The following is a 13,314-nucleotide window of genomic DNA, read 5'->3' as shown; positions in this document are numbered from 1 at the left end:
ACCTTTACAGCATAAGATTGTACTAGTCTGTGGCCACAAATATGAAGCCTTGGTTCAATGTTGTTCCCGTAAGCATCAGGCTCCTCCCGTGTGCCTCATTCGTTTTCATAGAGATCCTCCTTGGGGTACTTGTAAGCATTAAAATGTTCTTTTAATTCTTGTGACAGTTGTAACCATATTTTGAAGAAAAAATATGTACAAAATGAAAAACGTTTTTGTCTTGTGAGACCACTGCTGCCGGGCCCCCTGGACCCGTGACAGCCAAGAGCAGGCAACTCCAAAGCTATAGCCTCAAACCAAACGCTTCTTTTCTGTTGCTCGTCAGTACAGAAGTTTTCAGCTTCTGTTCTTCCAATCTTCACTGAAGTTCATTCTTGTTCAAGATGAGTAGCACTGAGACTCAAACTGTTGGTATGGTTTCTTTATTAGACGCTTGGGCGATCTAGAAGTCGTTTTTACAGTGCTATTTGTCTAGACAGGTTTACTCCACAGACGCGGAAATCCAGACATGCAGATTTTCTATTTACACCAATCTACTCAAGGCGGGGGTCGGGGGACATTTGGGAACAGGACCCTCCGTCCAGACGGTCCCATAAAAAGAAAGTCCTCTCCTTGGGCTATCGGGAAATTCCGTTGGGGGGCTCTTCCCAGGCACCCAGATGACCTGGTTCGGGCTCTTGCAGGGGCGAGTCAAGTGTCTCGGCTGTTCTCAGCCCTTCGACTCCCTCGTATTCACCCCTTGGTGTTTCGGCAACCTGGGGAGGCCTTTGTGCCTACCAAGGTGCCGATCACCGCCTGCGCTTCCTTCCGTCACTGGTCTTTGAGATAGTGAATCCTCTCCTGTCTGGGGCTCGCACACGCTTTGATCTCCCAAAAGAAAACTGGCAGTGGTGAACGAATGTGTGTATGCCTCAGTCACCCTGGGGGCCTTCTTCCTCTTCCTTGGCTTTGGCCAGGCAGGCCTGGAGGCTGCTTCCATTCTCCGAAGGTCTGGTGGCTTTGACCATTCGCGGCTACTCCACCACTATTTCCACCTTTCACACCCCTGTCGATGGTGCTCTTCTGGGGCAGCACCCTCTGGTACAGCGCTTTCTAGCTGGCGTGGATTGGGTTTGCCCCACTGTCAGGCGATCCAGCCCACCTTCGGATTTGTCAATCGTGCTTGATTGGCTGTCCAGTCCTACTTTCTCACGTCTGTCGGCTATTTCCATTCAGTGGTTAACATGGAAGGCCGTATTTCGGGTGGCGGTAACATCTGGGAGAAGGGTTGGTGATTTACATGCCATGTCTGCAGACCCAGTGCTGACTGTTTCACCCAGACTGTGTCAGTATTCCTCTCCCAGATTCTTACTGTCTGAAGATCGATCACGCTTTCCATGTGACAGCTCCTATCGAAATCCTACTCTAACCCAGCCTTCGACATCAGGGACCTCTGCAACGAGCACTCACCCGTTGGATGTCCGTAAGACCCTCAATGTCTATATCAAACGAACACAAGGGATCCGTACAGGTACCCATCTGTTCTACGTTACGGTGGTGGGAAGGCAGGGTTGCCGGCTAGCAAACAGCCCCTATCTCGCTGGCTAGTTTTGGTCATCTGTACCATTCGTACCAGGCTAAGGGCAAGCCTCCCCCTGAGGGTTTGAAGACTCACTCGGTCAGGGCAGTAGCCGCTTCCAAAGCATTCGCATCGGCATTGAAGAGATTTGCTCTGCCGCTATTTGGAGCAGGCCAAGCACGTTTATCAAGCATTATCAACTTGATACACACTCACATGAGCGCGCATGGTTTGGTTGATTGACAGTCGACGCTGCTGATATACTGCATATAAGTGCATATCTCCACTGTTAACATGACTGAAATCTAGGTAGATTTGTTGTCAGTCTTTAGTTGGGTTTTCCCCCTTATGGTGCTCTCTATAGAAATCATGATGTGGGTGGGGTTATGTTTGCACTTTTGACAGTGCTATTTACATCATGCTTACCTCGGAGGTCAGTATTGGTGTGGTTGCTCCCTGTTGGTCCTCTCCCATAATGCCTCTCGTGGAAGCTCAACAGGAGTACACAGGTGAGAAATTTGCATAAGTTAATTTTCGCAATTAACATCACTACTGAACCAGAATTTCCTCCTCCCTAGCCTCCGGTCTTTGGTAGTCTGAGTTCATGCATATATGTACCCCAAGGACGATCTCTGTGAAAAAGAATTTGACAAACCTGCAGAGGTTTCCAGTTCTTTGAAGAGTATTGTATTTGGGGTAGGGCCACCCACTTCCCCGCAATTCTGTTCACTGATTTATTCAGCAGAAGGAATGATGATACGGGCTTGGATGCTTACCTGGTTGCCTGGTGACTTCACGTGGTGAGGGGCCGTACAATGAACAAAAAGACTTTTTGTTTATTGTACAATATTTCATTAAAACATTGATACAACAGTCACATGACATTTTCCGGTAGCAGAAAATGCATATATGTACCCCAAGGCCGATTCTCTTCAAAGAATTGGAAACCTCTACAAGTTTGTTTAAATTTAGCATGCTTATTCCCTTTCCTCAAATGTTTGTTCATTCAACTGTACTTGATTGAGAAATCGGCTCAGTTTGATCAAAATATTTTTAAAATTATAAAAGAACTTTCTTGCGTATTTTTCAGGTCTGTTTGACTTTGCCAAAAAAAACATGATCCATGACACTTGTCTCTGCAGGCCTGCATATATCAACCTATGTGGGTTTTTTTTCCCTCAACAGGGGCACTCCAGTACAATCAGGACACTGATAATGCACTCTATGGCAGAATGGTACATGAGAGGGGAGCCTCATGATCAGACTCGACTGTCACGTATATTGGATGTAGCACAAGATCTAAAGGTATGCAGTATGTTTCAAATATTACGTTTGGCGCTGCACTTAGTCAGAAAACACACGGTCAGATGCCTAACCCATTCAGTCACCAAGACTTCCACAATGGCAGTATGTTGTATATTTCCAGTTCAGTACCGGTCTAAGTAAACTTATCCTCAGTACTTTTCGTTACACTCCACTACTGAGTCTAACAAAACCTTATTGTAGGTCGCGTGAGGTAACCTTTGAGATTGACCAATCAGAACACAGCTTTGCAAATCGCGAAAGTGGACATTCGCACATACTTTTTGAACTTTTTATCTTTAAAAGGTTCGCACCCAAACGATACTAAATGCTATATAGCGTATGCGTGCTTCCGGGTGATGCACACGGCGTACGTACAACCATGACAACGGTGAGTAAACAGTCGCTGAAAATGATGTTTTTGGCAATGTTCAAGGATGTCATCTTGCGGACATATTAGCTAACGGTAACCATGTCAACAGAAACCCCAAAGCGTATATACTGTAGGTCAAATAACTGTATTATATACGGATTTTTGTTTGTGGACAGATCTGTGTCAGTGACCTGAATATTTTGAAAGTCCCTCCAATCCCTAAATAGTAGCAGTTGCCTGTATGGTAAAAGCGACCTTCTACTGGGTTGTGTTATACTCAGTGGTGGAGTGTAACCGAAATACACGAGTTCAGTACTCATGTAATCAGTGATGAATTGTCATGACTGTCTCCTCTGAGATATATACCATCTTAATGTTGTTTATATGGCTCTCGTATGATGGTAAATGTCAGTCTGTCAAGTTTAGATATATCTTGACAGGTTTACTGGTTAACAAATATGTTCATACATTGCTTTTGTAGTTGACAGATTTGCTGTTCTGATAAGTTGTATTCGACAGTGAATTCCACACTTGTGTCATTCTGGCACTTTCATTAGCCAAGATGTACCATCCCTGGTGGTGACAATACTTCTCTTGCTGGCAATCTGGTGGGTAGTAGATGGTATTTGATCAGATCTGCAATAATCGCTCAACACATGACCTGTGTTATTTGTTTCTGTGGTAACGATGCTGTGTAACTGTTGCCTGTTTGTTTGCAGGCCCTCTCCATGCTGTTAAATGCCACCCCATTTGCATTTGTGATCGACCTGGCATGCCTCGCTTCAAGACGAGAGTACCTCAAACTGGACAAGTGGTTGACAGACAAGATCGGAGAACACAAGGTTTGACATTTTGATTCTGTTATCTGTGTCACATTTATGCTTGTTTTTAAATGACATAAATTACATTATTTGAAGATGGCTTCATTTCAGGAACCATTCATTCAAGCCTGTGTAACGTTCCTCAAGAGACGATGTCCTCAACTGGTCGGTGCACCGGTGAAGGAAGAACTGCCTCAAATGAAAAGCCAACAGTTGCCACCTGATACAATTGCAACTATGCTCACCTGCTTGAAGACTTGGGCCAAGTATGTAACAATGAAATCTCCTTGTACTCTTCATTTTGCGAAAAGAGTGTGTTTATTAAATGAAACTATGTGCCAACAAATGTTAAGTTAATGTATACTTTCCAACTTACACACTTAATCACTGAATGATTGTTGACATTACAGCCAAGTGTCTCAAGAGCTGTCGGAATCCATTGCGACGATGTTCACCAATGCAAGTTTGATACTCAACCGCAACAGACAAGCGCCACCCGGTGTAGTAGGCCCAAAGCAGCCACCACAGCAACCCCCGGCAAACTTTACTCCTTCAGGCATGGTTAACCCGGTTAGTAGAAACCGTAACATTTCTCAAACAACTTGAAACTTCTTGGATATTATTGTGAAAAGCTGTTAAAAATCTGTTTTCTAACATAGTTTTCTTTTTAACTCTGACAAACAGTATTCTGATGTTCATCAGTTCATTGGATGTCATGCATTTTTCAGTAGGATGATGCATGAGATGGTGAATGTGAGGTTTTTATTTTATCTCTGACAGATGGATCCGCTTTCTAACATTGGCAACGTCCTTGCGCCACCCATACAGTCAGCGGTAGGTTCCGGGGCCTCCTCGGCCTTCCCAACAAGTGGGATCACGTCAGCCTTCCCAACTACCGGTGCATCATCAGCTTTTCCATCCAGTGCATCGTCAGCTTTCCCATCTACAGGACTATCATCTGGCTTTCCCACAAGTGTTGGATCATCAGGATTTCCCACTAGTGTTGGGACATCAGCCTTTCCTACCAGTGTTGGTTCATCTGCGTTTCCCACGAGTGCTGGTTCCTCAGCTTTCCCTACAAGTGCTGGATCATCTACCTTCCAGACTAGTGCTGGCTCCTCGGCCTTTCCAACAAGTGGTGGCTCTTCGGCCTTCCCAACAAGTGGTGGGTCGTCAGCTTTCCCAACAAGTGTAGGATCTTCAGCTTTCCCAACAAGTGTTGGATCTTCAGCCTTTCCCACGAGTGTTGGATCGTCTGGCTTCCCATCAAGTGGTTCAACACCTTTCCCATCTAGTGGGTCCACGCCATTTCCATCAAGTGGGTCCACACCATTTCCGTCAGGGTCCACGCCATTTCCGTCGGGGTCCACACCGTTTCCGTCAGGGTCTACACCGTTTCCTACAGGGGGATCTTCAGGCTTTCCTCAGTCACTGGCTGGATCTGTTGCACCAGGCTCTCCTTCCAAAGGTTTCACTGGAATCTCGCAACAGAATAACACAGCATTCAACCCCATTCAGTCATTATCATCCCAGTTTCAAAGTAAGTTGTAGTCAGTTTTGAAATTTTCACTCATGATCTGTTTCATTGGCTCTTAGAAAGTAGGCAAAAACGAACAAAGGCAATATAGTTTATGGATAACTACTTTGTTATTTGAGATCTGTTTACGATGTCAAAAATAATTGAGATGTTATACATAAAGTGTCTTGCCTTTTTTTGTTAAATTGTATTCAGGCCTAATGCCTGGTCATTGCATTGGTGATCGTTTTCAAACTGTGACCCATGGCGTTCCAGTTTGTCTTCAGCAACCCATGTCAAAAGAGGTGACCAACTGGATCAGGTAGTCTGGCTATCTGACGCATGGTTGACGCATGTTGCATAAATGGATGATCATGATGCTGCTCACCGAATTGTCTGGTCCAGACTTGATTATTTCCAGACCATAAAATTAAGGTTGGAATATTGAGGACTAAACAAACTTTTTGAACTGTATAATATCTGTAAACACTTCATGATTGTCAAAGTCTAGATCAAATCTGAATATTGCTTGATAGACTTCACCAGTCTGTTTGGTACTGATGGGTTGTCTTCAGGTCTGCTTATTGATTGCTCTGTATGATGGACATGGGGCTTAACTTAAAGATTTAATGGATATGCTACTGAACGGATGACAGTAACATGAGATCATGATGTTTAGTTTGTTGTGCAAAGTATTTTTTCATCCCTTTTCAGATATTGGGTTCCAGACACCCATTTCTACAGCCATGGGTCCCCCAAGGAATCCGGTTAACTCTCTTGCCAATCTGAGTGCCCAAGTGGCTGTGAAACAAGGGGCATCCTCAGCTGACAGGATTAGCACCAGGCCCACTGGAAGTAAGGCATTGTCACGTCTTGCGAATTTTGCGAAGTTTCCTTTTGAGAATTCTTTTTAGGACCCTAAGATCCATAGTATCCATTGAAACTTGCCACATCCTCCTCATCTAGCGTAATTCTATGACTTTCTCTAACTAGGACCTAGATTTTCAAAGCTCTCTTAGTGCAAGGATAGTAGTAAGTGCCATACATTAACTTTAACTGATAATTATCTTGGCACTAAGAGATCTTTAAAAATCTAGGCCCAGAAGATCATTTTCCTCATTGGTTTTCAGTCTCTTCCTACAACTTTGGGCGGGGTGGCGTAGTCTAGGGATTAAAGCATTCACTTATCATACCGAAAACCAGGGTTCAATTCACCATATGAGAAGCCCATTTCTTGTGTCCCCTTTCTTGATATTGCTGGAATACTGCGAAAAGCAGCATAAAATTACACTTGCATGCTCACTCACTGACTCACTCACTAACTCCTACAACTGTTATCTCGTGACCATTTGATATTTGATAAGAGAATGAATTTGCAAAAGCATCTGTCACCTTTAACATTTGATGAGATCTGCCTGCCACTATATACTTTCAACATGGAAAAAACTACAGCACAATTTAACACTCGCAAACAGAACCTGAATGACTTTTGTTAATGATGCAGTTATAAAATAAGTCTGTTTCTGAACTCATATAAAATGACACCCACTTGTAATGAAATCTGGATTAGAATTGACATTCAACTACACATTCTTTAAAAACACAATTAATTGGCTTAGATGCCAAATTGACTGACATGGAATATCAAAATCTAAGGTTGATTCTTATGATGTCAGTCACAGGATTGTCTCATACAGACTACTATCATAGAGCTGGAACTTAGGCAGAGTGCAACATTAACATAATCAAGAAACAAAAAGGCAAATGAGACCATTTCTCACATAGAGTGAAGATTGTGACTGCAATATGCAATGACTGGTTAAGCTGTGAACAGAGCCAGTGAAACATTTTCACATTGAAATGTGTCATGTCTTGAAATTCTTACAATCATTGGTAATGTAATTACACTTTTGGCCTGTTGGCTACAGGTAGATAACAAACGTTAAGCCAAACTCACAGAGGAAGATGAATCATGAAGATGACTTCTACTGTTGTCTGGTTCATGGTGTTAACAATGCATGTGTATTTCTTCCTTCTCGTGTCCAGCTGGACCGCCTGGGGACATGTCTACCATCTTCCCCGAGATGACTCAGCAGTTCAGCAAGGAGGTAGAAGACAAGGCTAACTCATACTTCCAGCAGATCTACAACCAGCCTCCTCACCCCACCATGTCCATTGATGAAGTGCTCGAGATGCTCAAGAGATTTAAAGACTCACAGAACAAGATTGAAAGGGTATGGTGTTGTAAGGCATAGTATGATAGTGCTTACAGTTTGTCTATGAAAATTTGAGCAGGTCCTTTTTTTTCTTTCTTCAAGGTTATTTTGCATGATTCCTTCGTATTTGCTGCAAAAATCTTGTAAAAGACTCTTACAACATTATTGCATCAAGCATCAAGTTTCATGAGTGACCTGCAGAATTCAGCTCATAATTGTTGATTTGATGAGCAAAATATGTTATTTATGAGGTCTTTATTAATTTAGATAATTAATGTCTTTCAATTCATGTTAATAACTGTGTGCTACAGTGAATAAATTGCAAGTATGATTATTAATTCAGTATACTGGAGCTTTTTATAACTGAATTTAACAGTAAGAAATGTACTATTTTTTAGCTAACATAAATGGCAACGCAGCACAAAACACCAAAATCTTTGCAAAATTCTTGCTTTTTTTACACAAAACTTTTCTTAACTCCCAAATATTGAAAATGACACCCCAAAATAAATTTTATGAGCCACCACAACTTACTTTTTACAAACACCCCTGTTGTATAGTTTAAGTGGATGCTGCTTACTAATACATACGTGACCTGGGGTCTGCCAATTCTTCTGTTGCAGGATGTGTTTGCCTGCATGTTGCGGAACCTGTTTGAGGAGTACCGCTTCTTTCCACAGTATCCTGAGAGGGAGCTTCACACAACAGCAGTGCTCTTCGGGGGCATTATTGAACAGGGTATTGTTACGTAAGTAGCTGTAACAACTGCTCTGAAACCAGTAGTCACTGAATACACAATGCAGTAGTCAGTAAGCCAACCTCTGTGATTTTAACAAATAAAGTCAGTAGTCATGCACACTGTGATTGGCATTACCAGTTGTCAAATGTTACAGCAGTCACCTGTTGTTTCAGCAATGAAAATGAAACTACTGGAAAATTGAGGAAACCTGTGTTGTTTCTAGTGCATCAGTGTATTTACTCAGCACTGATAGGCTATAAATGACTGTGTGTCTGTTTATAGCACCAGCTCAAGGGTTCACTTATAAATAGGCATGACATTATTCTGCTGACAAGTCACATACTGTAATGCTAGAACATGATTTAGATGGCCCCTAACCTCTAAGTAGTATGTTATGATCCTTATTTTTTTCTGACTGTTATGGGTAATTGTGTAATTTACCTTGTCAGCTCCTCCCCACAATGTATTATTACAACCCTCATTGTTTCAGGTACTGGACACTTGGCATTGCATTGAGGTATATACTGGAGGCGCTGAGAAAACCTTATGGGAGCAAGATGTATTATTTTGGAATTGCAGCTCTTGACCGATTCAAAACAAGGTAGTTGTTTCAAAATTTCTGATGTTATAATGAGAATGATTGTTGTGCAGCGTCATCACCATTTACATCTTAGATGCCTGACTGCTGGTGTGGGTTCGAATCCTCCATGGAAGTAAACCCAGCAAAAGTATGACAGTCTGTGTGTTACTAAGAAAGTGTAATGTCAAATATAACATATGTCATATTTACATCTGTTAATGCTTACTAATAAATTAAATGTGGATTACAGAAGCAGTATGTGTTGTTCAAACGTATGTGACCAGCTGTTTTACTGCTTTCCTGAAATGTACTCTTAGTGATGTTAGTTTCACTGAATACTGTAAACATCCAACTGACAGATGGGTAATGTAATTACATGTAAACATTTTCCTAAATTAAACATCTGTTTGCTTCAATATTAAGAAATATCTTCAGGTATTTTAGGAACTATGTCTTGTGAATGGTTGGTTGAAAGTCTTGTGTGAGTTTTCATGCCCCATGTTTCAGACTAAAGGACTACCCCCAGTATTGTCAGCACCTGGCAGCTATACAGCACTTCCAGCAGTTTCCGCACCATCTCATTGAGGTAAGCATCTCTCCCACAGTCACACACATGCCATATCACCACAGAATGTATGTTGGCAAGCAGTAACCCATTGCTTGCAGTCATCGTTCCTCACAGACAGCAGAATGTCTTCTGTACTTGCACTCTGTGAAGCTTAAGCTTGGTGTGCCCAGTGTACGCATTGTAATAATAGTTAAAAAATGATACTCCATTTATTTACTCCACCAATCATCACACTTAGCATTTGTAGTCATTAAGGGAAACAGTGTTTAGGTAGGTCTGAATAATTCAGCTGGTGTTCAGTGCAGAGTTGACACATTCATTTAGTTTAATTTATAAGGTTCTGTATGAATTACCTCTGTGACACACTGTCAGCTGACACATGCTTCTTCTCTGTGTAAAAACTGCTTTTTGTGTGTAAATTCATGGTTGTATATCTGTCCTCCAGTTTGTCGACTTCGGTGCCCGATCCCAGGAACCTCCCCCTATGGCACAAACATCAGGGGCCCTCACCCCAACTATGGGTGGAACGCCTGTCCCTGTACAGCCAGCTAATAATCCCGTTGCCAGGACCACAGAAGGAGCTGTGTCTGGAGGAGGGACTGCTGCCTCTGTGGTGTCAAGCGCGGGGGCGGGGTCTGGAACAACTACGGTCAATACCACCAGCACCAGACCAACTCCAGGACCTGCGTTTTCCAAGGTGAGGCAGCCATGGATTTGAGGATCTGTTGATGAAACAGATTAACGTCTTCATACCAAGAAATAATTTCATTTCACGATGTTTGTTAGCATTAGGTGTTTGTATTGACAAGTAAATTGTATTGCTGCATATTGTGATTCAGGTACCCCTATTGCTATACGTATTGCAATATACTGGAAACATAAGTGCTTGATACTGAGTGACATGTCAATCCTATTTTCTACATTATATGACCCTAAACATACATGTTATGGTTCTGGTAACAGTGATCTCGATTTAGGTTGCATAGTCAGGCATTCTGTTATCTCTTTCGTGCAATTTATTGTACATAATTTAAACTCAATACGTTATGCCTTTTTGTCATTGAATAACAAAGGTAAACATCTGTTGGGAATGAAAGTCTGTGTAGATTTTAGTTCAAACCCTGAAGAAAACAGGAAAACTTCATATGTGTTCTTTACCCAGTATGCTGGTTCTTGTAAAAATATTACAATATGTATCATTTGAAAAGCGTATTGCGATATACCAATGTGCAGACATAGTGAGCTCAGGCACTTAATTCATCAGAATGTGCCACAAATTCTTATAAAGAAACTGTACTGTACATATAAAGATTTTGGCTTGTATTGGTATTCAGTAATGCATGCTTGTAAAGTGCACAGCACAAAATACAGGAAGTACCAGATTTGTTTGATTTTGATTCAGTGTTATCCACCCCTGTTACTACTTAAACAAACTTCACTGTTTACTTGACTTGGGATTCAAGTTTCTTGCCAGTTATCAGAAGAGACTGAAACTACAGCAGTTTGTTTTAATTTCATATAAACTATACATGTATTTGTCAAATGACTTCAAATGAGACAATTCAAGGAGACAAAAAGACTATTGCAATAGTAGTTGTTTCCCCTTAATAGTCACTCCAGTTACTTTGGCTACTATTTGTGCAGCCCTCCATCGCTACTGCCACCAACATTGACACCCTGCTAGCTGGTCAAGGGAAGGAGGAGATAGCAGTGCCACCAGAATCACTTCAAGACAAGGTCTTCTTCATCTTTAACAATCTGTCCCTGGCAAATATGCAACCAAAGGTACGACATGCTGTTTGTGTCAGTCTCATGTCAAGATTTCAGTTTCCTGTGTTCGGGTTTCTGGAGAGGTTGTGGGGATGATCGACATTACCTAAATTGCACTTTAGGGAATACTGTGTAGACCCACATTCATGCATTGTGACAAGCATTGACTGTGAGCTGTAACATAACACTTTGTGATCTGCATTCACTCATTGTTACACACATTCACTCATTGTTACACACATTCACTCGTTGTTACACACATTCACTCATTGTGACACACATTCACTCATTGTTACACACATTCTGACATGCATTCACTCATTGTTACACATTCACTAATTGTTACACACATTCACTCATTGTTACACACATTCACTCATTGTTACACACATTCACTCGTTGTTACACACATTCACTCGTTGTTACACACATTCACTCATTGTGACACACATTCACTCATTGTGACACACATTCACTCATTGTTACACACATTCTGACATGCATTCACTCATTGTTACACATTCACTAATTGTTACACACATTCACTCATTGTTACACACATTCACTCAATATTGCACACATTCACTCTTTGTTACTCACATTCACTCTGTGCTTCACATTCACTCGTTGTTACACACATTCACTCATTGTGCTGAATAGTCCTTCAGCAACCCATGCTGGCCATAAAAGGGGCCTATGCTTTGTCGTAAGAGGCGACTAACGGGATCGTATGGTCAGCATCGCTGACATGGTTAATGTGTCATCAGTTCCCAATTGTGCAGGTTGCTGCTTATGTTGTTCATCACTGGATTTCAGCTGTTGGCAATCTTTAGGCAATTTTTATATTGTATGTCCTCTATGGTTGAATTGTTTTAGGTCTAATTACTAGTTTTACATTCTCTGTGATATTCTAGTTGGTTTTAGATTTTTATAACGTGCCATTAATTAATATGTAGTTTTGTAATTAATCACTCTCGTCACGATATTGATGGAATATTGCTGATGTGACAATAAATCTTCACTCACTCACTCACTCACTCACTGGATTGTCTGGTCCAGGCTCAAAAATTTGCAGACTGCTGCCATACAGCTGGCATGTTGCTGTGTGTGGCGTAAAACTAATGTCACTCACTCACTCTTTGTGACACACATTCACTCTTTGTGACACACATTCACTCTTTGTGACACACATTCACTCTGTGACACACATTCACTCTTTGACACACATTCATTCTTTGTTACACACATTCTTTCTGTGACACATTCATGACACGTTCACTTATTTTGACACATTTATTGTGACACATTCCCTCATTGTGACACACATATACACATTGTGACCCATGTTCAGTCATTGAGACATACACTCCTTTAGATCCACATGTTAACTGGTTGTTGCAGGGTGAGGAGCTGAAAGAACAAGTAGGAGAGGAGTATATGCCGTGGTGTTCCCAATACCTGGTCATGAAGAGAGCCAGCATTGAACCCAACTTCCACACTCTCTACTCAAGCTTCATTGACGTCCTACAGATACCAAACATGACCCAGACTGTCATCAAGGAGACCTTCAGGAACATAAAGGTTTGACTCTGTCGTCATCACTAATACTAGATGTACTGCATGATGCAGAGTTCTCTCATCCTCTCTGCTAGTTCAAGCATTTATGTAGACATCACCAGAGGTCAATATTTGGCTCCTAGTCTGCAGCATTTGTGATCAGAAATTCCATAACGTGAGCAGTAAAGGTTCTCTTTCAAGTAAATATAGCTAGGAATTGAACTGAGGACTGTTCTCGACTGAGAACAACCGACACATAGGAAGAAGCCTAATTTGGCTAAATTATTTTGAATGAGTGGAACTGTGCAATGTCA

The 13,314-nt window shown here is 41.7% G+C and overlaps 1 protein-coding gene across 4 annotated transcripts in view; it reads left to right on the top strand.

Annotated features, from left to right (window-relative positions):
- The window catches only part of LOC137258918 (CCR4-NOT transcription complex subunit 1-like), a 51,724-nt gene that overhangs the window by 11,177 nt on the left and 27,233 nt on the right, over window positions 1–13,314 (top strand). For all 4 annotated transcript variants that reach the window (XM_067796615.1, XM_067796614.1, XM_067796613.1 and 1 more), the window contains exons 14-26: window positions 2,744–2,863; window positions 3,953–4,075; window positions 4,166–4,320; window positions 4,465–4,624; window positions 4,835–5,594; window positions 6,285–6,425; window positions 7,617–7,804; window positions 8,410–8,534; window positions 9,016–9,126; window positions 9,613–9,691; window positions 10,119–10,370; window positions 11,318–11,458; window positions 12,845–13,024. In XM_067796615.1, the coding sequence (XP_067652716.1) occupies window positions 2,744–2,863; window positions 3,953–4,075; window positions 4,166–4,320; window positions 4,465–4,624; window positions 4,835–5,594; window positions 6,285–6,425; window positions 7,617–7,804; window positions 8,410–8,534; window positions 9,016–9,126; window positions 9,613–9,691; window positions 10,119–10,370; window positions 11,318–11,458; window positions 12,845–13,024 (2,535 nt within the window). The remainder of the gene's footprint in view (window positions 1–2,743; window positions 2,864–3,952; window positions 4,076–4,165; window positions 4,321–4,464; window positions 4,625–4,834; window positions 5,595–6,284; window positions 6,426–7,616; window positions 7,805–8,409; window positions 8,535–9,015; window positions 9,127–9,612; window positions 9,692–10,118; window positions 10,371–11,317; window positions 11,459–12,844; window positions 13,025–13,314) is intronic.

This window comes from Haliotis asinina, chromosome 12 (assembly GCF_037392515.1).
Source record: "Haliotis asinina isolate JCU_RB_2024 chromosome 12, JCU_Hal_asi_v2, whole genome shotgun sequence".
In the NCBI taxonomy this organism is placed as follows: Eukaryota; Metazoa; Mollusca; class Gastropoda; order Lepetellida; family Haliotidae; genus Haliotis; species Haliotis asinina.
This window is presented reverse-complemented; position numbering and strand designations above follow the sequence as displayed.